The sequence below is a fragment of the Ranitomeya imitator genome, chromosome 4, assembly GCF_032444005.1.
Source record: "Ranitomeya imitator isolate aRanImi1 chromosome 4, aRanImi1.pri, whole genome shotgun sequence".
Lineage (NCBI taxonomy): Eukaryota > Metazoa > Chordata > Amphibia > Anura > Dendrobatidae > Ranitomeya > Ranitomeya imitator.
In genome coordinates, this window is record NC_091285.1 from 504,778,691 (window position 1) to 504,801,568 (window position 22,878).

A 22,878-nucleotide genomic window follows, 5' to 3' on the forward strand; every position below is an offset into this window, starting at 1 on the left:
ACAAACTTGAAACTGATTTTCTGATTAGTTTGGGGCTAATTATTGATATATTTACCCAATGATCTTTTCTCAGTATGACCTCTCCTATTTTACTTGTTATTTATATAACTGTTTCAATAATATTTGCGTTTTATAATGACTTGTTGTCTGTGGGAGTATTTTTGTAGGTTTCATCTACAGTAAAGTACAGTAAAGACAACTTTATCAGAATTGTCTAGGATATTACATTGATGGTTTCATATTAGGATTGATTACTATAAGGCCAAAAAGTCGGTCCGATTATACTAATCACACTGTGATCAAACTCTGATCTGAGTTTGATCGGAGTGTGATATGATTTTCTCAGATGTGGAGAATAAGAAAAATAATAATTTGAGTGTGGTCCAATTTTTTCCACAAACCCATAGACATGAATAGGCGAGGGTGATCCGATAATCGGATGCAATTATTTTCCACACACCACTCAGTCCGAGGAAAACATTGGACATGTGCACGGCAGCATAGAATAACATGGGAATGTGTCCTATCGATGAAAGCAACGTATATCACTAGTGCAATTTTTATGGTCATGTGCATGAGCACTAATGTATAGTGGGTGAAGTCCCAAATAATTACCGGTATACGTGAGAAATGGAGGTATGGCTTATAGCTACCAATCAGACTCTTCTGTGATTTAGTAACTCATGAAGCAAATGATAGATTTCCCATTCTATGAGATCCTCAAGGCATCCACGATAGGACATATGTCCACCACTGGGCTTTATATGGTGCATATTCTACTGATACACATTTAATTACAAGCCTGTGTGGTAAGCACTGAATATTAGAGTTAATTAAAAGCACTTCCAAACTATCTCAGCGTAGCTGCCCCTCACTGATCCTTTGTACTCTCCACTAGGATGTGTTTTTCCCACAGAGCTTGGACAGCTTGGGAAATTGATATTTTGTACATTGTCCTTGTGGAATGTAGAACATGTCACATTTATGATACACAAGGAAAGAAAGGCGCGAAGATATATTGGGATCTTTCTGAAGAGTCCAGGGAGCTGAGGAGATTCCTGTCTAGCTAAGAAAACAAACACTGCACATTTTCTGGCAATTCTCCTTAAAGCACACTAGACACAAGTTACTGCTTCCCCAATAGTAGACTGTACAGAACATAGACTATACCTGTGCCGCAGAGAAGTAAGGACAATCGATCCTGCCTAAATCATCTATAGACTGTACAGAACATAGACTATACCTGTGCCGCAGAGAAGTAAGGACAATTGATAATGCCTAAATCATCTATAGACTGTACAGAACATAGACTATACCTGTGCCGCAGAGAAGTAAGGACAATCGATTCTGCCTAAATCATCTATAGACTGTACAGAACATAGACTATACCTGTGCCGCAGAGAAGTAAGGACAATCGATAATGCATAAATCATCTATAGACTGTACAGAACATAGACTATACCTGTACCGCAGAGAAGTAAGGACAATCGATCCTGCCTAAATCATCTATAGACTGTACAGAACATAGACTATACCTGTACCGCAGAGAAGTAAGGACAATCGATAATGCATAAATCATCTATAGACTGTACAGAACATAGACTATACCTGTGCCGCAGAGAAGCAAGGACAATCGATCCTGCCTAAATCATCTATAGACTGTACAGAACATAGACTATACCTGTGCTGCAGAGAAGTAAGGACAATCGATAATGCATAAATTATCTATAGACTGTACAGAACATAGACTATACCTGTACCGCAGAGAAGTAAGGACAATCGATCCTGCCTAAATCATCTATAGACTGTACAGAACATAGACTATACCTGTACCGCAGAGAAGTAAGGACAATCGATAATGCATAAATCATCTATAGACTGTACAGAACATAGACTATACCTGTACCGCAGAGAAGTAAGGACAATCGATCCTGCCTAAATCATCTATAGACTGTACAGAACATAGACTATACCTGTACCGCAGAGAAGTAAGGACAATCTATAATGCATAAATCATCTATAGACTGTACAGAACATAGACTATACCTGTGCCGCAAAGAAGCAAGGACAATCGATCCTGCCTAAATCATCTATAGACTTTACAGAACATAGACTATACCTGTGCCGCAGAGAAGTAAGGACAATCGATTCTGCCTAAATCATCTATAGACTGTACAGAACATAGACTATACCTGTGCCGCAGAGAAGTAAGGACAATTGATAATGCCTAAATCATCTATAGACTGTACAGAACATAGACTATACCTGTGCCGCAGAGAAGTAAGGACAATCGATTCTGCCTAAATCATCTATAGACTGTACAGAACATAGACTATACCTGTGCCGCAGAGAAGTAAGGACAATCGATTCTGCCTAAATCATCTATAGACTGTACAGAACATAGACTATACCTGTACCGCAGAGAAGTAAGGACAATCGATCCTGCCTAAATCATCTATAGACTGTACAGAACATAGACTATACCTGTACCGCAGAGAAGTAAGGACAATCGATAATGCCTAAATCATCTATAGACTGTACAGAACATAGACTATACCTGTGCCGCAGAGAAGCAAGGACAATCGATCCTGCCTAAATCATCTATAGACTGTACAGAACATAGACTATACCTGTGCCGCAGAGAAGTAAGGACAATCGATAATGCATAAATTATCTATAGACTGTACAGAACATAGACTATACCTGTACCGCAGAGAAGTAAGGACAATCGATCCTGCCTAAATCATCTATAGACTGTACAGAACATAGACTATACCTGTACCGCAGAGAAGTAAGGACAATCGATAATGCATAAATCATCTATAGACTGTACAGAACATAGACTATACCTGTACCGCAGAGAAGTAAGGACAATCGATCCTGCCTAAATCATCTATAGACTGTACAGAACATAGACTATACCCGTACCGCAGAGAAGTAAGGACAATCGATTCTGCCTAAATCATCTATAGACTGTACAGAACATAGACTATACCTGTACCGCAGAGAAGTAAGGACAATCGATAATGCCTAAATCATCTATATACTGTATAGAACATAGACTATACCTGTGCCGCAGAGAAGCAAGGACAATCGATCCTGCCTAAATCATCTATAGACTGTACAGAACATAGACTATACCTGTACCGCAGAGAAGTAAGGACAATCGATAATGCCTAAATCATCTATAGACTGTACAGAACATAGACTATACCTGTGCCGCAGGGAAGCAAAAACAATTGATCCTGCCTAAATCATCTATAGACTGTACAGAACATAGACTATACCTGTGCCGCAGAGAAGCAAGGACAATCGATCCTGCCTAAATCATCTATAGACTGTACAGAACATAGACTATACCTGTGCCGCAGAAAAGCAAGGACAATCAATCCTGCCTAAATCATCTATAGACTGTACAGAACATAGACTATACCTGTACCGCAGAGAAGTAAGGACAATCGATAATGCCTAAATCATCTATAGACTGTACAGAACATAGACTATACCTGTGCCGCAGAGAAGCAAGGACAATCGATCCTGCCTAAATCATCTATAGACTGTACAGAACATAGACTATACCTGTACCGCAGAGAAGTAAGGACAATCGATAATGCCTAAATCATCTATAGACTGTACAGAACATAGACTATACCTGTGCCGCAGAGAAGCAAGGACAATCGATCCTGCCTAAATCATCTATAGACTGTACAGAACATAGACTATACCTGTGCCGCAGAGAAGTAAGGACAATCGATAATCACAGGTCAACAAAAAAAAAAATTTTTTCTGGTGTCCAAAATATTTTAATGAATTTGGGGTATTTTTGGGATGCTGATTCTGAATATGCTATCAGTTTTGCCAGATTGGCTCAAGTTTTTGAGATTTTTGGTATCTTATTTATAGCACTTGTTGGTAAATGTGACGCATCATCTCATTAATTTCTTTGGATTAGTACTTGAACTGAGCAGTTCTCAATATAGTTTTGTGTTAATTAGTGTTCTAAAAGTTTGTTCATAGCTTGATTTTTGCACTAACTTTATGTTGTTGTCTGTTTTCCAGTGAAAAGCATGAACTCATCAAGAAGAAGTTGTCTTAACGATCCAGACTCATTCTGTTACATTTGTGGTGAATACACACTGCCAAAACATAGAAGAAACATAACAGACTTCGTAAAAAAAAGTGTATTTTGCCTATTTTGGGGTTATGCTTGGGGACCAAGACAAGTTTTGGGCACCACACATAGTGTGCAAAGCATGTATCGAATTATTACGAAAATGGAGCAAAGGACAAAGAAAAAGCTTCAAATTTGGTGTTCCAATGGTGTGGAGAGAGCAAAAAAATCATCATGATGACTGTTATTTCTGTGCAGTGCAAGTGCAAGGATTCAATAAGCATAAGAAACGAAAATGGGAGTATCCTAACATGGAATCTGCAAGAAGGCCTGTCCCTCATTGTGAAGATGTGCCTGTACCTGTGTTTACCATGTTACCTGACCTTCCCCCACCTGATGATGATGAAATGCAGGGTATGGAGCTAAACATCAGTTCTGGAAATGAACTAGAATATGAAGGAAGTTTCAGAACACCTACGCAATTTACCCAAGGAGAGCTCAACGATATAATAAGAGACCTCAACCTCTCAAAAAGTGCATCCGAACTTTTAGCTTCAAGGCTAAGTGAAAAAAATTGTCTGACGCCTGGAACTAAAATTACATCTTACAGGACCAGAGAAGAAGCACTTCTTCAATTTTTCTGTGAAGATGACCTACTTGTATATTGTAAGGATATTCCTGGCCTGATGCTGCAAATGGGTTTACAGGTATATCGTCCTGAAGACTGGAGGCTTTTCATAGATAGTTCTAAAAGGAGTTTGAAATGTGTTTTGTTGAACAATGGCAATCAGTGTGCATCTCTTCCAGTAGCTCACTCAACTAAACTTGCAGAACAATACAAAAATGTCAAAATGGTCTTGGAGAAACTTTTAACTTGGACAGCAAAGTGGATACACAAAGTATCCTTGCTTCATCTGCATGTGGGATAGTAGAGCAAAACATCAGCACTGGGAGAAACTGAATTGGCCTCCAAGGGACACCTTGACAGTAGGAGCATCAAACATAGTGAACGAACCTTTGGTGGACAGGAAAAAAATCATTCTACCACCACTTCACATAAAGTTAGGATTAATGAAGCAGTTCGTCAAGGCATTAGACAAAGATGGTAATTGCTTCATGTACATCTGCAGATCTTTCCCTGGTCTTAGTAGCGAAAAACTGAAGGCAGGAATCTTTGATGGTCCTCAAATTCGGAAACTCATTAAAGATTCAAATTTTCCTAAGGAAATGAATGACATTGAAGCTGCTGCATGGTGTAGTTTTGTGTTGGTAGTGAAGAACTTCTTGGGAAATCAAAAGGCAGACAATTATGAAGAACTGGTACAAAACATGCTATTGAGATTTAGAAATCTGGGTGTACACATGATCATTAAATTGCATTATCTTCACAGTCACTTGGACAGATTTCCAGAAAACCTTGGAGATTTTAGCGAAGAACAAGGGGAGAGATTTCATCAGGATATTATGGTGATGGAGGAAAGGTACCAAGGCAGATGGGACAGACATATGATGGCTGATTACTGCTGGAATCTACAGCGTGACTGCCCGAATAGCTCACATAGAAGAAAATCATATAAAAAGCGCTTTTCCAGCGATTAAATGTCTCCTATCTTTCATGTCTTGTTCATTTTTGAAGATTACTTTCTAAAACTAGTTAAAATAAACTAAAATCAACATTTACTTTGTTAAATTTATTGTATTCATGACAATATCAATAAAGTTAATGCGCGTGTAGCAAATTACGCCTTTTTTTTTACACATTTTATGAAAAATCTCAAAAACTTGAGCCAATCTGGCAAAACTGATGACATATTCAGAATCAGCACCCCAAAGTTACCCTAAATTCGATGAAATATCTTTGGCACCAAAAATGCTGTTGACCAGTATTGCATAAATTATCTATAAACTGTACAGAACATAGACTATACCTGTACCGCAGAGAAGTAAGGACAATCGATAATGCCTAAATCATCTATAGACTGTACAGAACATAGACTATACCCGTACCGCAGAGAAGTAAGGACAATCGATTCTGCCTAAATCATCTATAGACTGTACAGAACATAGACTATACCTGTACCGCAGAGAAGTAAGGACAATCGATAATGCCTAAATCATCTATAGACTGTACAGAACAAAGACTATACCTGTGCCGCAGAGAAGCAAGGACAATCGATCCTGCCTAAATCATCTATAGACTGTACAGAACATAGACTATACCTGTACCGCAGAGAAGTAAGGACAATCGATAATGCCTAAATCATCTATAGACTGTACAGAACATAGACTATACCTGTGCCGCAGGGAAGCAAAAACAATTGATCCTGCCTAAATCATCTATAGACTGTACAGAACATAGACTATACCTGTGCCGCAGAGAAGCAAGGACAATCGATCCTGCCTAAATCATCTATAGACTGTACAGAACATAGACTATACCTGTGCCGCAGAAAAGCAAGGACAATCAATCCTGCCTAAATCATCTATAGACTGTACAGAACATAGACTATACCTGTACCGCAGAGATGTAAGGACAATCGATAATGCCTAAATCATCTATAGACTGTACAGAACATAGACTATACCTGTGCCGCAGAGAAGCAAGGACAATCGATCCTGCCTAAATCATCTATAGACTGTACAGAACATAGACTATACCTGTACCGCAGAGAAGTAAGGACAATCGATAATGCCTAAATCATCTATAGACTGTACAGAACATAGACTATACCTGTGCCGCAGAGAAGCAAGGACAATCGATCCTGCCTAAATCATCTATAGACTGTACAGAACATAGACTATACCTGTACCGCAGAGAAGTAAGGACAATCTATAATGCATAAATCATCTATAGACTGTACAGAACATAGACTATACCTGTGCGCAGAGAAGCAAGGACAATCGATCCTGCCTAAATCATCTATAGACTGTACAGAACATAGACTATACCTGTGCCGCAGAGAAGTAAGGACAATCGATTCTGCCTAAATCATCTATAGACTGTACAGAACATAGACTATACCTGTGCCGCAGAGAAGTAAGGACAATCGATTCTGCCTAAATCATCTACAGACTGTACAGAACATAGACTATACCTGTGCCGCAGAGAAGTAAGGACAATCGATTCTGCCTAAATCATCTATAGACTGTACAGAACATAGACTATACCTGTGCCGCAGAGAAGTAAGGACAATCGATTCTGCCTAAATCATCTACAGACTGTACAGAACATAGACTATACCTGTACCGCAGAGAAGTAAGGACAATCGATAATGCCTAAATCATCTATAGACTGTACAGAACATAGACTATACCCGTACCGCAGAGAAGTAAGGACAATCAATTCTGCCTAAATCATCTATAGACTGTACAGAACATAGACTATACCTGTACCGCAGAGAAGTAAGGACAATCGATAATGCCTAAATCATCTATAGACTGTACAGAACATAGACTGTACCTGTGCCGCAGGGAAGCAAAAACAATTGATCCTGCCTAAATCATCTATAGACTGTACAGAACATAGACTATACCTGTGCCGCAGAGAAGCAAGGACAATCGATCCTGCCTAAATCATCTATAGACTGTACAGAACATAGACTATACCTGTGCCGCAGAAAAGCAAGGACAATCAATCCTGCCTAAATCATCTATAGACTGTACAGAACATAGACTATACCTGTACCGCAGAGAAGTAAGGACAATCGATAATGCCTAAATCATCTATAGACTGTACAGAACATAGACTATACCTGTGCCGCAGAGAAGCAAGGACAATCGATCCTGCCTAAATCATCTATAGACTGTACAGAACATAGACTATACCTGTACCGCAGAGAAGTAAGGACAATCGATAATGCCTAAATCATCTATAGACTGTACAGAACATAGACTATACCTGTGCCGCAGGGAAGCAAAAACAATTGATCCTGCCTAAATCATCTATAGACTGTACAGAACATAGACTATACCTGTGCCGCAGAGAAGCAAGGACAATCGATCCTGCCTAAATCATCTATAGACTGTACAGAACATAGACTATACCTGTACCGCAGAGAAGTAAGGACAATCGATAATGCCTAAATCATCTATAGACTGTACAGAACATAGACTATACCTGTGCCGCAGGGAAGCAAAAACAATTGATCCTGCCTAAATCATCTATAGACTGTACAGAACATAGACTATACCTGTGCCGCAGAGAAGCAAGGACAATCGATCCTGCCTAAATCATCTATAGACTGTACAGAACATAGACTATACCTGTGCCGCAGAAAAGCAAGGACAATCAATCCTGCCTAAATCATCTATAGACTGTACAGAACATAGACTATACCTGTACCGCAGAGAAGTAAGGACAATCGATTCTGCCTAAATCATCTATAGACTGTACAGAACATAGACTATACCTGTACCGCAGAGAAGTAAGGACAATCGATAATGCCTAAATCATCTATAGACTGTACAGAACATAGACTATACCTGTGCCGCAGAGAAGCAAGGACAATCGATCCTGCCTAAATCATCTATAGACTGTACAGAACATAGACTATACCTGTACCGCAGAGAAGTAAGGACAATCGATAATGCCTAAATCATCTATAGACTGTACAGAACATAGACTATACCTGTGCCGCAGGGAAGCAAAAACAATTGATCCTGCCTAAATCATCTATAGACTGTACAGAACATAGACTATACCTGTGCCGCAGAGAAGCAAGGACAATCGATCCTGCCTAAATCATCTATAGACTGTACAGAACATAGACTATACTTGTGCTGCAGAGAAGCAAGGACAATCGATCCTGCCTAAATCATATATAGACTGTACAGAACATAGACTATACCTGTGCCGCAGAAAAGCAAGGATAATCAATCCTGCCTAAATCATCTATACACTGTACAGAATATAGACTATACCCGTGCCACAGAGAAGCAAGGAGAATCGATCCTGCCTAAATCCTCTATAGATACCGTAATTCCTAATACATACTCATAGCTGGTGAGAAAAACGTTGTGTATTAAGTACATGATGAAAATGCTAACACCATCTGCTGGGGATGCCAAGAATTATAGCCAACCATCGACAATCTAACCATCCTGCCCATACTATTCTGGCTATGAGTACTAGTCCAATTATCTAATTAAGTGATATATTTGCATTTCAGATATTTCGTTATTAATGTTAAAATTTTAGAAAAAAAAGATACATTTCAAAACAGGAGGAAATCATCCAGATAACCCTGGAGGTAATAGCACGACCAACAAATATTGAAGGCTGTGGTGATTTGCTCTGTGGTTTGGTCAAAACCATAATAGGATGTTTATTAGAAGTGATCCAAAGTAATTATTCCCAGGGAAAATGCTATTCATGCAAATCTTGGCACAGTGAGTAGATTTCAGATTGATCTCCTGCCTAACTGTCAGCTACCCAAGTACAAACTCTCTGAGAACAACTTAGTTTAGGAAATGAAACTGTGCATAACGTTTACGAAAAATATGTTTTGCAAAATGCAGGACAGAGGTCTACGAAGCAGTGGAATTCAGATTCTCCAGTGACTGGACAGCACATCATTAAAGAGTGGATGTCTGATAATGACATTGCCGTCTTAAAAAAGAGCCAATCTGGCAATTATGTGATTACAAGAGGTCGGTCTGGCTTCTGAAATCTACATTGATCGGTTGGTACGGCCAAAGAGGCAACCAGCATCATATTGCCCCTGCCAATGAGACTCTGTTTCGGCTCACACAGAGGATCTCTTGTAAGAAATTCCCTTTGACTAAAATGTTCATTCTGGCTGGGTTATTTGATACTATATTTGATATTTGATATCATGCTGATCATCATAATCTTATCTATATGTTTATTTTGTTTGTTTTGGATTTGGGCCAGTGTGAACATGCTTCTATTTTGCATTCATACCAACTTTCATTCCAGTTCTTTTTTTTTCTTTTCAGTTTAATTTCAATTTTCTGCATTATGTGCAGGTGAGGGCGTGGACTCCCTTTCTTTGAGCTGAACATTACATTTAAAAAGCTCCCAAGTTGCTGTGTTTCTATGTTCAGGACTCGGTCCTACTCATCCCTTATTCACAATGGATGTCGCTATGATGCATGCTAAGGTTTTGACATTAGAGGCCAAGGTCATCCTGAATTTAGGTACGCCTTGACATTCGTGGGATGGCTTCTATGCTTTTTTGATCAAAATGTTGTACCAAGTGCACAATGTTATTTACATTGAGGAAAACAAGTATTTGATACACTGCTGATTTAGCACGCTTTCCCAACTACAAAGAATGGAGAGGTCTGTAATTTTGTATCATAGGTACACTTTAACTGTGAAACACAGAATCTAAAAATAAAAAAAACAGAAATCACATTGTATGATTTTTACATAATTTACATTTTATTGTATGAAATAAGTATTTGACACAATAGAAAAACAGAACTTAATATTTTGTACAGAAACCTTTGTTTGCAATTACAGAGGTCAGACTTTTCCTGTAGTTCTTGACCAAGTTTGCACATACTGCAGCAGGGATTCTGGCCCACTCCTCCATAAGATCTTCTCCAGATCTTTTAAATTTCAGGGCTGATGATGGGCAACATTGAGTTTCAGCTCCCTACAAAGATTTCCTATTGGCTTCAGGTCTGGAAACTGGCTAGGCCACTCCAAGACCTTCAAATGCTTCTTATGGAGCCACTCCTTGGTTGCCCTGACTGTGTGTTTTGGGTCATTGTGATACTAGAAGACCCAGCCACGACCCATCTTCAATGCTCTTACTGAGGGAAGGAGGTTGTTGTCCAAAATCTTGCGATACATGACCCCATCCATCCTTCCTTGAATACTGTGCAGTCATCTTGGCCCCTTTGCAGAAAAACACCCCCAAAGTATAATGTTTTTCTCACCGTGCTTCACGGTTAGGAGAGTGTTATTGGGGTTGTACTCATTCTTCTTCTTCCTCTAAACATGGCAAGTTTAGTTGATACCAACAACTTATACTTTGGTCTCATCTGACCACTTGACCTTCTCCCATGCCTCCTCTGGATCATCCAGATGATCATTGGTGAACTTTAAATGGGTCTGGACATGTGCTGACACAGGGGGACCATGCATGCCATGCAGGATTTTAATCCATGATGGCGTAAGTATGTTAGTAACGGTAATATTTGAGATTGTGGTCCCAGCTCTCTCCAGGTCATTAATCAGGTCCTCCGGTGTAGTTCTGGGATGATTCCTGACCTTTCTCAGAATCATCCTTACCCCACGAAGCAAAATATTGCATGGAGCCACAGAACAAGGAAGATTGACAGTCATCTTGTGTTTCTTCTATTTTTTAATAATTATGCTGTTGCCTTCTCATCATGTTGGTTGCCTATTTTCCTGTAGCCCATCCCAGCCTTGTGCAGGTGTACAATTTTGTCCCTGGTGTCCTTAGACTCTTTCATCTTGGTCATGGTGGAGAGGTTGGGGTGTGATTGATTGAGTGTGTGGACAGGTGTCTTTTATACAGGTAACAAGTTCAAACAGGAGAAATTAATGCAGGTAGGTGGGCTTCTTAGAGAAAAAATAACAGTTCTCTGAGAGCCAAAATTCTTGCTGTTTGGTAGGTGATCAAATACTTATTTCATGCAATAAAAGCTATTTAATTATTTAAAAATTATACAATGTGATTTTCTGATTTTTTATTCTTAGATTCTGTCTCTCACAGTTGAAGTGTACCTACAATAAAAATTACAGACCTCTCCATTCTTTGTAGGTGGGAAACTTGTAAATGACACATAGCTGGAGTCAGGGTCTTTGTCTCTACATCTTACTGCTAACAGACAAAATAGTAAAATCCTGTTGACATATTCCTTTCATTTCTGAGTCATGTTATCTCTCTTGTGTGTTAGATTAGTAAAGGCTGCCTCTTTATGTTGTGTTAGACAGTGTGTTGTGTTGGACAGCATGCTTCTTTAACAGACCTAGTTTGGTCCTTGACTATTGGGGTCAACTTTAATAAATATGATTGTCTGAATTATTAGAATTTTGCCCTTTTAGCTGACTTTCATGTAATGTAATTAGGCAACTTGAGCAGAGAAAGCCAGAAAGTAAAGAGTTAAAAGCATTTGTCTGGTGAGTCGGAGGGGCCAGTAGGGGGATTCAACATTTCCTGCTGCCCAGTGGGTATTATAAAACACATTATAAACGCTCCAGTCTCCATAATAACAACATATTCCTAATTACTAGAACTATGGCGTTAGTTGCACCTAGTTATCAATAGCTGTTTTGTAGCTTTTGCTGCTTCCTTAACCGAAAAGAACCAAGTAGATTCTTGCTTGCTTCTCTAGATTTACATTCCAGATACTGTTGCACTCTTATGGAGCATGTAATTGGTGGTGAATTATTACATTATAAACTAGCAATGGCCAAAACGACAGGGCTTTTTGTCATGTTTTACATTTTTCCATAGGGATCTCATGTTCTCATTACTACAAGCCCTCCATCTGTTACAGAGGTAGAGGCTAAAGTTTTTCTTTCTGAAATCTCCTCTAAATTCTACTTACAAGGAGAAAGAAAGTGTGTGTGGGTTGGGAATGTGCTGTGGATAGTGGGTGGAAGCCGAAACTGAGTGATTGGGGAAATAAAACATGTTTATTTGTGAACATAGAAACAATCTACAATGACAAGGGAGCAGAAATATTTAGGCTACACCTAATGAAGCCTGAAGGACAATGGCGCATATTTAGGGATATATCAGCACCTATTTTTGGCACATTTTGCTACAAAATAATGTCTAATCTGCTCTGTAACTTATTTGTTATCCATTTACACTATAATTTAGAGCCATTTGCTCAATGTGTATCAATTGTTTATCCCTGCACTGCTTTCTGCAGGTCCAGGGGCAGAGAGAGCCAGTGAAGGGATCCACGCCTGCCCCCATTTTTTCTACTTGAAAATCAAAGGTAAGGCAAAATGTCACACAGTTAATCAATTTTTCACCAAGAAGTTTTTATAAAGTTATACATTTTTAGACATTCCTTTAATGAAGATATGAGGACAAGGAAAATAGAGAAATTAAAATGATGTGTAATAACTGGTGCACTTTCAGTGATATGTGAAAAACCTACGGTGTACTACTGATGATGGTAGTGTACTGTATTGCACAGCAAGTGGATAATTTTTTGTTCTTTGTCTACCCTCTGCTAACTAAAGCCCCTAAAGTGCACACCACCAGGTGATCTTGGTTCCCATCTGCTGATGATAGTGTTCTGTATTGCAAAGCGAGTGGATCATTTTTTGTTCTCTGTTTACTCGGTGCTAACTAAAGCCCTTAAAGTGCACACCGCAAGGTGATCTTGTTTCCCATCTTGTAAAATGATTTTTTTCTATTTCTGAGTAAGATCAGCAATGTTCTAGATCTGAATCAGTGTTGAAGTCAGCAACAAGTGGTGGCTACAGATGCACAAAAGTATGGTATGTGTTTTAGTACTAAGCCGAGAATGTCTTCAGTACATTTCATATCTAAACTTCTAAACTTCTGTAAAGAGAGCCACAATGAAAGGTCGCCCTTAATAATCTAGGAACAATGAGGAAAACAGCCTTCAAATTCTGTTTCTATGCTTTTACATAGGAAAGGGAATGTATCCAGTAGGCTGCATGTACCAGTAACTACAATTCACCTAATAGGCACAAACATTAATAAAAATCAAACACAAAATATTTACTGTTCTTATTTCAACTTCACCCAACTTGTGACCCTTGTAATTTTCTCAATAGATTGTACGCTGTTCTACAGTCGCAACACATGCAGGGATTGCCTAACAAAAAAGCAATCCCTGCATGTGTTGCAGCTGTCGAACAGCCGCGGCGACTCGACCATTTTTTTTGAACACGCCGAAAATACTTGATTAGCACACGAGCATGCTTGAATAACACCTTACCCAAATACGCTCGCTCATCACTAGTAGTAATAAAAATATTTAGGAATGCAATTCAGCAATGTAAGTGTCATGGTCCAGTCCGGTGTTTATTTTCTTCTTTCCTCTCTTGGGACTGGTCATGCAGGGGTTAATCTCCTTGGCCTCGTTCTGGGGCTAGCTGGGCTATTTCAGTTTATCACAGCCTGCTGACCTGTGTTAGTGATAGCTCAAGCTTCCAGTTTAGAGCCTCTGACCCTTGTACCTTGGTGACCCTTCTGCCTTTGACTTGTATTCATGTGTATGACCCCGGCTTGTCTCTGACCCCGTCTCTTGGTATCCGTCTCTGCTGCTATGTTCAGTGTCTGGCTTTTTGATTCTCTGGCTTGTACCCCGACCACGTCTTCCGTCTCACGCTTTTGGACCCCGCGCTCATGTTTGGTTCTTTGACCCTCGGCTTAGTATTTTGACTATGTATATGGCTGCTCCTTCTTGTACTTCTGTTCCTGATCGCTTCCGACTCGGTTCGTCTGACCACTCTCTTATTACCTGTGACACTTGTGCTCTTGCTCTGTGTTGCTAAGCTTAGTGTTTAACCTCTCTTCCCTCACCAGCTCCCCCTGGTGGAGGTTTCACTATGGTAAGCAAGCTGCTGTTGTAGACATTATGTACATGTTTAGGTGACTCCTGATGGCCATATGGTCATTATATATAATGTACACTTTGCGAGAATTTTTATATATTTCTCAAATATATCTAAATATGAGACAGAAGAAAAATAAAGCGCGACACACATTGATTAAGTAAAAATGAGATCAAAAGAAGGCCACGTTTTAAGGTTTTTAGGCACATCCCTTGTGAATAAGGAGTTTCAGCTTGAGTTCTTTTTACCCTTGGGCCTCATTTGTCAGACGTCACCAAGTATTGAAGATAATGGATATAGAAGATCAAGATGGATCTCAGAAAGTTACTTGGAACACTTCCATGTTGCAATTCCCAAAAATGTGATGATGCCTTCAAGTTCTTTTCAAATTACTGTTATCGCTAATTCAAACTGTAAAAACATATGCAAAAATAACATAGAAGTAGAATAAAATCTCTAACATTCTGAGATTCATATTGATTTGGTTTCTATTATCTATTGAATTGAAAATAGCTTTGATTTAAAATGTTCTATCATTTTGTGTAGCCAGCTCCCATGCAGATCTATGTGTTTTAATGTCTAAATACTTTTGAGTTTCATTAGTTCTAATATATTGTTATAAGTGATATTCGCCTTGTATATGCACTGAGCACCATTATGGGCTAAATCTTGTTCAAACACGGGCTAAAGAAAGTCTTCTTTTTTGACACTTATCATAGCATAAGACAAGTATAGACTAATATGGCCGGTGAATGACTGCTCCAGTGCATGGCCGAAAGCCTAATTCTGCGCCACAACAGGTACATGATGACGGGAAACGTTATACTACGTAGAATGTATACTGCCTGTTACCTGTGCACCCGGTGGATCCCTTCTTGCCCGAGTAACCAGGATTACAATGACAGATGAATGAGCCTTTGGTGTTCTCGCAGCTTCCACTCAGACAGATGTTCAAATGGAGTTCACACTCATCAACATCTGAAAGAAACAGGAACATGTCATGTAGAGTAAGAACCATTACAACATAGTCCACATGTGTACACAGATCAGGCTTCCAAGCAGAGTAGACGACCAGCCAAGGGAATTCATCAAGTCTGCTAACCATAGATCTCTGAGATCATTTTAGCAATGCTTAACCCGTTGACCACCCTCCTGTCCTACCAGTTTTAAAACAAAATCCAAATACATAACTAAAATGCTATACTATTATTAGATCATGGCTGTCAGCTATACCAAACCATCATATTACTATATGTATACCCCATTTATATGTAATTTCAACATATTCCCTTCTGTTTGTTATAGTAAGCTGCCTTCATATACTCCAGGACTTGGCTCCGCTCTCATATCCTTATGTGTAGTCACTGTGAGCAGTCTTTCTCTAGAACGCCCGGCTGTTTATGCTCTTGATTTATCCTGATTTTAATTTCTGGCACAGGTACTTTGGGTCTGAAACTACAACTGTGGATCACACAAGCTATTCTGTTCACCGAGAGGGTTTTCTACTTCTTTCCTCTTCCAGATCTCCCTACCAATAATAGGAGAAACCCATCTCTTTTACTGTACTATTACATGCTTCCTTCTTTCTCTTTATCTCTTTTTTTCTCTATGTTTATTACTCTTTTTTTCTTTTCTTTCTTTTTCCTTCTCATTCTTTCTGTTTATCTTCTCTTTCTCTTTTTCTCTCTTTCACTTTTTTTCTCTCTCTCTTTCTCTTTATTATTGGATCTTTCTTTCTCTCTTTTTTTAATGCTGTACCTGGCACTGTCACATTAATTGAACTCCCCCATCACTATCACTATACATATTTGTGCTTGTCTTGGTTCGTGTCTCAGTTCTTCAGATATGTCAATTGTCCCATAAAAATTAAGTGAAGCTATGGAGTAAATGATTCAAGGCCTGTTCCCCATATTTTTGGCGTGAAAAAAGTTAAAAATGTTGTGATTTTTCTTTATTATTTTATGCCACGCTTGACTCTCAAAACGAAGGTGGGGCTTGCCAGGAGAAGCGTGATCAACCACATTCCAAAAAGTATACAGAAATTTAGGCCTCTTAATATATTTGGTGCATTTTACTCCAACAAGCTCTTTGTTTAGGAGTAATTCATAAAATATCAGTCTTAGTAAATTCTCCCCTTTGTGTCCTTCTGCAGACAGAGCCAAAGACATCACAGACGTAGTAGACTGCATCTGAGTGCCCGCCTTCAGTAGGCATATACACCTAAAAATGATGTATGGCAGAGCGAATGTTTGCTCTGTTGGCACCTTTATAGTCTATGGCCCTTTCGGTGCATACACCCAAATACCTTTTTTGTGGGGGGTTCGGACGTAAGCCCCTAAGGGGCCAATGCATGGGTGCCTTAACGCAGTGTGAAAGCACCCATAGCAGTCAACTGAACCCTTTAATGATTGACAGCTATCCTGGCCACTCCATACACTTGGCTTGGTCATGTACACTATACATGTGTTCTACATTGTGAGAGGACTAAGCCGCTAACAGACACCATTGATGTCAATTTATCTTCTCTAGGAAAAAAACAACCAGGCATTGACTTTCAATCAAAGATTATTTTCTCCAATACTAAATGTTGGGTAATTGAAAGGCCCAAAATTGGCGGAGTTACTTCAAAACTAATAATAAGTAATAACGGTGCAAATTTTCCCACCAACCAAGCGACCTTCTCTGTGTTCGTTTGCTTTTTCTCCTCTTATGCTGGTCAATAAATATGTGCATGTGATCATAGAGAAGTTCTGCGGTATACTTCCAGTTGGTTAAAGGGAAAATTTGTCACAAGCCCCGGGAAATTGTCACGAACCCCGGGAGTACCTGCTGCAGGGAGGGCGGCTCGCCGTAGTAAGGGAGACAAGGGCCGAGCAGTGAGAACTCAATAAGAAGCGATCAGGACCTGAACCACGTGACTAAGGGGGAGTGACCGTCGTTGTCCGTCGTTTGCTAGAATGGAAGCCTATGGCGCCGGATCTGTCAAATGATGGAATCCAGCGACGGATTCATTTTTTTTTTTTTTTTGTAACTGAGCAAGCTTTGATTTTTTTTTAGGACCCAATTAGCCGAATCAGCTAGTCGGATCTGGCAAAAAAAAAAAAGATCTGTCGCATCAGTTTTTCACAATCTGCGACAATCTGTTTTTTTTCAAAATTCGACAGATTGTGACTGATGGCAAGAAACTGATGTGTGAAAGAGGCTTAATACATGGAAAGCAGTCAAACAAAACGCACATCAGGGGGTCACGCACACAGACAAAACGAGAGTATAACTAAACTGACGACAATCCAGATTCAGTGTGGGTATAAATATCACTCCCAGATCCAAAAGGAGGCCACATATGATTAACCCTGAGAGGGCAGGGCATGAACCTTAGCCAAACCATGACAAAATTTTCAGCATTATTACTGGGGGACATGACTATGGAAAGGAGGGGCACAGAAGATAAAGGGATGAAAAGAAAGGTGTAGATTAAGGTTAGAATTACTATGATTTTCTATTTTTATTCATCATGCATTTTAAAGTGGTTGTCCGGCTTTAGGACACAAGTTTGTGACTGCAGACTTGTGATTCCTCACAGAGCACACACTACGCGCTGTGATGATTCTCCGGTGCTGGGAGAGGGCGGGCATGTGTGTATACAATCTGCATACTTCCATCCACATTACGACTAGACATATCTTGCCTCGCTCAATATATTCGCATTAAGTAAAGCCGTGCACATCTAGTCGTCATGTGAACGGATGCTCAATCTCCTCCCTCCCCACTGCCCAGGAGCTGTGGTATGATCAGACCATGTTCCTGTACGGTCAGACACGGCCATTACACAGTACACAGCAGGGGAACATTTATAAGATTATTTCAGCACAGGGACATTTTATTTAAACTCATCCAATTGTGGAACTTATTATTATTCCAAGATGTATTGATTAAAATGTTGATTAAATGTAACTTTGTTTGTGGGACAACCCTTTTAAGCACAGTAGAACAATTAATAGACATTTCTACAGCCATCAGATGTAAGCCTAGGTCCTAGGTACAGATGTAATTCAGGCTGAGAAACCAAAGCTTCCTTCCTGTATTGGTAATAAATGGGTATACAATAAGAAGCAGTGACCACACAACATATAGACACGTCCATTTTCGCATTGCTCACTGGAAAACAGTGGAACTGTGAGATGTAACATATGAAAGTGTGACTGACCGAGACAAGTTTTCATATCAATGGATGCCATGTAACCATCATAGCAGAGGCAGCGGTACTCTCCAGGTATGTTTGTGCACTGGCCTCCATCGCAGATGTTTGGATTTGTTTCACACTCATCAATGTCTATAAAGAAACACAATGAAAGAAGCTGTAATATCATGTTACAATCAAGCAGATATTCAACATTTCATGATTTAATGTAAGTAAAGTGGATAAGGGAATTACAGTTTCCTACTAGACTTTGTTATGCATCTTGCTCCATTATGAATGAGGTCCATCAAAAGAAAAAGATTGTTGCATTACAGCCTGATTCTGCCGCTCCATATACAGAACACGGACTGCAATAAGGCAATGGTTTTAGGTGGCATCAGTGGCAAATTTGTTCCATTACGGAGCCAATCTTTATAGGGATGTTACATGTTATTTTCCATATTTAACCTACGCTATGTAAAGTAGACCTTAGAATTCTCTACTATTGTACCAGCTGCATATTTGAAACTTGGAATACTGTAAAGGCCTTTCAATCTGATTCCTGTACTGGACGGACAATATTGAGAATAATTAATTATGGCGCAACCACTAATTAAAAACTGAACATTATAAAAATATGTAACATACTTATTAACCGTTTTGTGATTCAGTCTCTTTCTTGAGCTTAGATATTTATTTAAATGAAAATAATAAAGGTCCTGATTCATTAAGACTAGCATTTTGCACCAGGCTCTTAATGAGTTTGGTGCATCTTTCAGGTGCCGTGAGCCAGCGTAAAAAAATAGGTTGTACGTTTCTGTCATAATTTGCATCACTCTTGTATTGTAAATCATGATTAATTTGTTGGCAGCACTTTACCATGCTCACTCCCCTCTAAGCTCTGCTCACTTTTTAAAAACTGATGAATTGGGCCAATGTATGTTGGATTTCTGTCTTATCGTGGTGTATAGCACACAGCAGCTCTATTTTTGGGGAGCATTATTACTGCTTTTGTACAATGTAAACTGGAGATAGAAGTTTCCAAGTAAAATGAGCTTTAATGAATGTTTCTCACTTTACATACATTCCTCCAAAGATCATGCACTTAGAGTGACAATCAAAATGGCTGTCTTAACAAGTTCCAATACAGATGTCACTCAAGCTTTCCTATAATCTTTATAACATTCTCAGACACCTTCTGCCATGTTCCAGTGGTGGTAAAGATGTTATGTTGGGCTTAATGGACAATTCACAATCTAATATATAAAGCTGAATGTGTGTATGTACGTGTGTATGTCCGGGATTGGCATCTGCACCGTCGCAGCTACAGCCACAAAATTTTGCACAGTCACACGTCTGGACCCAGAGAGCGTCATAGACTATGTTGTGAGGCGAAATTTTAACCCCGCGCGTTCCAATTCACCAAACAATTTTGCCCCTATCTATATAATGGGGAAAAAGTAAAAGGAAAAGTGTTGGAGGCAAATTGACAGCTGCCAGATGTGAACAAAGGGGACTTGAAGAGTGAGAGCGATGGCGCCAAAGAGTATATACCGTACAGTTGCTAAGGTGGGGCCCCGACATGGGATACTCACCACATACGGGGATATGAACACACACACAAAATGCGCAACACACTACCACGTGCTTGAACACATATACCACCCTCAGCACACATTTCACCACACATACACCAACCTCGCCACATAAAAGTCGAAACACAAAAGTCGCCGCTCAAAACTCGCCACACGCAAAACTCGCCACAAGCAAAACTAGGCTCACGCAAAACTCGCCACACGTGCAAAACTCACCTCATGGAAAACTCGCCACACACAAAACTTGCACACGCTGAAAAATTGCCACATGCACAAAAGTTGCAACACATGCAAAAGTTGCCTCACACAAAACTTGCACATACTCAAAACGCACCACACATAAAACTTGCCAGGCGCAAAACTCGCCATGCACAAAACTTGATGCACACAACTTGCTACACTAACCTGTCACATGCAACTCGACACACAAAAAGTTGCTACATGCATGTCGCCACACAAAACTCATCTCACAAAAGTCGCTACATGCATGTAGCCACATGCAACTCAACACACACAACTTGATACATGAAACTCGCCCTAAAACACACACAAGTCTGGTATTATCCTTCAAAAATAAAAATCTGATTAATAAGAAGGCAAACTACAAGAGCAACAAATGTACCATATAGGAAATACGGCAGCTGTCAGTCACATGACCTATCTATTATGTGTATGTGTGAGCTAATATATACTGCCAACGGGGAGGGCTTCCTGTTAGCTGGAGATTTATCAGGCTGCCAATTTAGCTTACAAATACTGAGGTAAAAATACTGACCAAATGACGTGTGAACACGGTCTAATACAGGAGGAGATGACATACAGATATATACTATATACAGGGAAGATGACACAAAGATATATACTATATACAGGAGAGATGACACACAGGTATATACTATATACAGGAGGAGATGAGACACAGGTACATACTATATACAGGAGGAGATCACACACAGATATATACTATATAAAGGAGGAGATGACACACAGGTATATACTATATACAGGAGGAGATGACACACAGGTACATACTATATACAGGAGGAGATGACATACAGGTATATACTATATAAAGGAGGAGATGACACACAGGTATATACTATATACAGGAGGAGATGACATACAGGTATATACTATATACAGTAGGAGATGACACACACATATATACTATATACAGGGGAGATGACACACAGGTATATACTATATACAGGAGGAGATGACATACAGGTATATACTATATACAGGAGGAGATGACACACACATATATACTATATACAGGGGAGATGACACACAGGTATATACTATATACAGAAGGAGACGACACACTGGTATATACTATATACAGGTGAGATGACATACAGGTACATACTATATACAAGGGAGATGACACACAGGTATATACTATATATAGGGGAGATGACACACAGGTATATACTATATACAGGGGAGATGACACACAGGTATATACTATATACAGGAGGAGATGACACACAGGTATATACTATATACAGGAGGAGATGACACACAGGTATATACTATATACAGGAGGAGATGACACACAGGTATATACTATATAAAGGAGGAGATGACACACATATATACTATATACAGGAGGAGATGACACACAGATATATACTATATACAGGAGGAGATGACACACACATATATACTATATACAGGGGAGATGACACACAGGTATATACTATATACAGGAGGAGACGACACACTGGTATATACTATATACAGGGGAGATGACATACAGGTACATACTATATACAAGGGAGATGACACACAGGTATATACTATATACAGGAGGAGATGACACACAGGTGTATACTATATACAGGAGGAGATGACACACATGTATATACTATATTACAGGAGGAGATGACACACAGGTATATACTATATACAGGAGGAGATGACATACAGGTACATACTATATTCAGGAGGAGATGACACACAGATATATACTATATAAAGGAGGAGATGACACACAGGTATATACTATATACAGGAGGAGATGACACACAGGTATATACTATATACAGGGGAGATGACACACATATATACTATATACAGGAGGAGATGACACACTGGTATACACTATATACAGGGGAGATGACATACAGGTACATACTATATACAGGGGAGATGACACACAACTATATACTATGTACACGGGAGATGACACACAGGTATATACTATATACAGGAGCAGATGACACACAGGTATATACTATATACAGGAGGAGATGACTTACAGGTATATACTATATACAGGAGGAGATGACACACGTATATACTATATACAGGAGGAGATGACATACAGGTATATACTATATAAAAGAGGAGATGACACATAGGTATATAGAGGAGGAGATGACATACAGCAGGTATATACTATATACAGGGGAGATGACATACAGGTATATACTATATAAAG

General features: G+C 39.4%; 1 protein-coding gene across 2 annotated transcripts in view; it reads right to left on the reverse strand.

Moving 5' to 3' along the window:
- FBN1 (fibrillin 1) overlaps positions 1-22,878 on the reverse strand; it is a 440,189-nt gene that overhangs the window by 107,030 nt on the left and 310,281 nt on the right. For both annotated transcript variants that reach the window (XM_069766028.1, XM_069766029.1), the window contains 2 exons: positions 18,865-18,990; positions 15,510-15,635 (listed from right to left, as the gene is read on the reverse strand). In XM_069766028.1, coding sequence (XP_069622129.1) covers positions 15,510-15,635; positions 18,865-18,990 — 252 coding nt within the window. The remainder of the gene's footprint in view (positions 1-15,509; positions 15,636-18,864; positions 18,991-22,878) is intronic.